This window comes from Carlito syrichta, unplaced genomic scaffold (assembly GCF_000164805.1).
Source record: "Carlito syrichta isolate Samal-C Ts95f unplaced genomic scaffold, Tarsius_syrichta-2.0.1 Scaffold303376, whole genome shotgun sequence".
In the NCBI taxonomy this organism is placed as follows: Eukaryota; Metazoa; Chordata; class Mammalia; order Primates; family Tarsiidae; genus Carlito; species Carlito syrichta.
The window spans coordinates 538157-542389 of NW_007247472.1; the positions used below are offsets into that span (position 1 = coordinate 538157).

Genomic DNA, 4233 nt, shown 5'->3' on the forward strand with positions numbered 1-4233 from the left:
TCCAGTCCCCTGGCCCTCGCGGGGGCGCCCCAGGCGCGGGGACAGGCTCCACCTCTCCTCCCGAGACCCCAGCCCGTGCCCTCAATCCACGGCTGGCCCGAGACGCACCGCCGGGGCGCACGGCGGCGAGCGGACACGCCAGGTCCCAGCTCAGGGGATGGCACCGGGAAGGGGCCCTGGGTCCCCTACGCCCCCGGCCCCCAGGACGGCTCCCCACGCCTCTGCGGGGGGGCGCACTGCAGGGAGCCCCCGCCTTCCGCAGGGGCGCCCGTACACCGGCCGGCGCCTGGGCCCCGCCAGAGAACTCACCGATGGACACGAGCTTGATGCTCTCGCGGTCCAGGAACTCCAGCGCCACGGACACGTTCTCGAGCTGCATCTGGCGAAAGGTGGGCCGCTGGTGGTACTTGCGGTACATGTGCTTCTGGCTGAGCACCTCGAGCAGCGCGATGAGCCGCAGTCCGTCGCTCAGGTCGGTCTGCAGGTTCCCAATGCGTTTGTTCACGCACTTGAGGTGCTCGTTGCACCAGCGTGTGAACGTGTTCTGCTGGATCTTCTTCCACGGCGCGTCCTCCGCCAGGTCCTTCTCGGTCACCGGCATCCTGGTGGCGGGGAGAGCGCAACGAGCTGCCGGGAACTGGCGTTAGGGGGCCCAAGGGCCAGGGAAGCGAGAACCGAAGCGGAGCGGGACCGGGGTTCGAACCTGCTGCTACCGGAGCCGCGGCCGGGGCTGCTCTGCGGTCGCTAGCCTCTAGCCGCGCGAGGCGTCTGGCCCCGCGCCTGCGCGCTGAGCCGCCCCGCCCCCGAGGCCCCGCCCTGTCCCGCCTCCCGAGGGAGCTCCCGGGCCTCGCTCGCCCCCTGCCGTCGGAAGCGGGCACTGCGTCCCGCGGCGTCCTGGGCCCGGCGCTCCAGGCTCACACCCCGGGCGGGAGACGTCGGCTACCTCAGGAGAAAGACGCCCCCCGTCAGCCCCGGAAACTGGGGAATCTGGGAGCTGGACAGAGTGGATGGGGACCGCGGCGTGGGTCTTGGGGGAAAGAGCCCGGCCGCGGTGCAGGGTTCTTCGTCCACTATAGACAGATTCATTAAGACGCAAAAAGGAGGCCCGACGCGGTGGCTCAAGCCTGTAATCCCAGCACTTTGGGCGGTGGGGCGAGAGGATGGCCTGAGCCCCCGGGTTCGAGACCAGCCGGCGCAACATGGTGAGCCCGCCTCTCCACGATAAATCAAAAGATTACCTGGGCTTTGTGGCTCACACCTGTGGTTCCTGTGGTTCCAGCTACTTGAAAGGCTGAGGCGGAAGGCTCGCCGGAGCCCGGCCGGTCGAAGCTGCGGAGGTGGCTGTGAGTGTGCCACTGCACTGCAGCCTGGGGGACAGAGTGAAACCCCTACTCAAAAAAAAAAAAAAGAGGAAAGAAAGAAAAAGAAGGATAACCCCCTCGGGTCCCCTCTCACTATCCTCTCAATAAATTCTGCTTTAAAAAAAAAAAATCCAGCCGGTCTCGGTGGCTCAGCCTGTAATCCCGCGCCTTTGGGAGGCTGAGGTGAGCGGATCGCCTGTGCCCGCGGGTTCGAGACCCGCCTGGGCAACTTGGCGAGACCCCCATCTCTACAATCAGTCAAAAATCAGCCGGGCGTGGTAGCGCGTGCCCGTAGTTCCAGCTACTCGGAAGGCTGAGGCGGAAGGATCGCCGGAGCCCAGCAGGTCGAGGCTGCGGGGGCCGGGAGCGGCCGCTGCACTCCGGTCTGGGCGACCGAGTGAGACTCCAGCTCAAAAAAAAAAAAAATCCAATAAGTGTTTTCATTGAGCTCCTGCTGTGTACTAGGCAGTCTTCTTCAAGCCTGAAAACCAGTGGTAAATGAGGCAAATGTGTTCCCTAGGCTCAGGAAGTTAATAGCCCAATGGAAGAGAAAAGCATAAATGGATTACTACAAACTGCTTGGTAGTAGGTAGTGGTAACAGGATGTACAATAATGCTTGATATGTGTATCAGTTTCCTATTAGTACTGCTGTCACAAATTGCCAAAACTTCAACTCAAAAAAAAATGAAAGCGGACTTGGGCAGGATGGGGGACAAGAGCTTCCAGCCCTAGGGGTTGTCCAGGAGAGGCCAGCCATTTTGTGGGTATAGCCATTTTGTATCAGGTTATTTGCATACAAGCAAAGCTGAAGTGCTTTGTTCAGACAGATTAACTGACTCACTGGAAATGCTCACAACAGCCTGGGGGAGAGACTGTATTACCTGGCTGTGGCTCAGCGTAGGGACACAATAACTACCGTCATGCACCTTTTAACAATAGATACACAGCCAGATGCGGTGGTTCACACCTGTAATCCCAGCACTTTGGAAGGCGGAGGTGAGAGGATTGCCTGAGTCCAGGGGTTCGAGACCAGCCTGGGCAACTTGGAAAGACCTTGTCTCTACAATAAATCAAAAAATCAGCCGGGCGTGGTAGTGCATGCCTATAATTCCAGCTACTCAGAAGGCTGAGGCGGAAGGATCGCCGGAGCCCAGCAGGCAAGGTTGCGGTGGCCGGGAGCGGCCCCTGCACTCCAGTCTGGGCAATCAAGTGAGACTCCAACTCAAAAAAAAAAAAAAATTAGCTGGTGGCATGCACCTGTAGTTCCAACTACTTGGAAGGCTGAGGTGGAAGGATCACCTGAACCCAGCAACTTGAGGCTGCGGTGGCCATGAGCATGCCACTGCACTCCAGCCTGGGTGACAGAATGAGACTCCCACTCCAAAAAAAAAAAAGATACAAGGCAACTTTGTCATTGTATCAACTTCATAGAGTTCCTAGAGACTCTACATCATAGAATCACATAGATCTAGCTAGTATAGCTACTGCATACCTAGCCTAGGTGGTATATAGCCTGTTGTCACTCCTAGATTACAAACATATACAGCATGCAACTGTACTGAATACTGCAGACAGTTGTAACACAATGGTAAGTATTTGTGTACCTAAACATAGAAAAGGTATAGTATAAGGCCAGGTGCAGTGGCTCACGCCTATAATCCCAGCGCTTTAGGAGGCCGAGCGAGAGGATTGCCTGAGCCCACAGGTTTGAGACCAGCCTGGACAACTTGGTGAGACCTTATCTTTACAATAAATCAAAAAATTAGCTGGGCGTGGTGGTGCACACCTGTGGTTCCAGCTACTTGGAAGACTGAGGTGGAAGGATCACCTGAGCTCAGCAGGTCGAGGCTGCAGTGACTGTGAGCCTGTCACTGCACTCCAGCCTGGATGACAGAGTGAGACTCCAACTCAAAAAAAAACCCAAAAAACCAGAAAAGGCATAGTACAAATATAGTATAAAAGATAGAAAATGGCACGCCTGTGAATGAGTTTACAGGACTGGAAGTTTCTCTGGTGAATCACTGAGTGAATGGTAAGTGACTGTGAAAGTCTAAGACATGACTGTACACTCAAAGCCTTTATAAACACTGGACACATAGGCTACACTGAATTTATTTAAAATGGCTTTCTCTCTTCAGCAATAAATTAACCTTAACCTGCTAATTGTTTTTACTTTAAAAACTTTTAAAAAATCAGCCGGGCATGGTAGTGCTCGCCTGTAATTCCAGCTACTTGGAAGGCTGAGGCGGAAGAATCGCCGGAGCCCAGCAGGTCGAGGCTGCGGTGGCCGGGAGCGCCACTGCACTCCAGTCTGGGCGACAGAGTGAGACTCCAACTCAAAAAAAAAAAAAAAAAATTAAATCTTTATTCTGGCCAGGCACAAAGGCTCACGCCTGTAATCCTAACACTTTTGGAGGCCGATGCATGAGGATTTCTTGAGCCCAGGAATTTGAGACCAGTCTAGGCAACATAGCAAGACTTCATCTCTACAGAATATCAAAAAACTTAACTGGATGTCGTAGTTTGAGCTACTCGGGAGGCTGAGGTAGAAGGACTGCCTGGGCCCAGGAGACCAAGACTGTGGTGAGCCATGATTGTGCCACTGCATTCTAGTCTGGGTAATAGAATGAGACCCCCACTGAAAAAAAAATTCTTATTCTATAGACATTTTCCTATTTTTTAAACTTTTTAGCCAGGTGCAGTGGCTCATACCTGTAATCCCAGCACTTTGAAGGGCAGAGATGAGAGGATTGCCTGAACTCAGGGGTTCGAGACCAGCTTGAGCAACATGGCGAGACCCTGTCTCTACAATAAATCAAAAACTATGCTGTGCGTGGTGGCACATGCCTGTGGTTCCAGCTATTTGGAAGG

General features: G+C 54.7%; 1 protein-coding gene across 4 annotated transcripts in view; it reads right to left on the reverse strand.

Moving 5' to 3' along the window:
- Positions 1 to 739, reverse strand: part of FLNB (filamin B) — a 152293-nt gene extending 151554 nt beyond the window's left edge. For 3 of the 4 annotated variants that reach the window (XM_008058541.2, XM_008058540.2, XM_008058538.2), the window contains exon 1: positions 310 to 739. In XM_008058541.2, coding sequence (XP_008056732.1) covers positions 310 to 601 — 292 coding nt within the window. In that variant the 5' untranslated portion in view covers positions 602 to 739. The remainder of the gene's footprint in view (positions 1 to 309) is intronic. The other variant, XM_008058539.1, reaches the window with a different exon arrangement.
- Between the last annotated feature and the right edge of the window lie 3494 nt (positions 740 to 4233).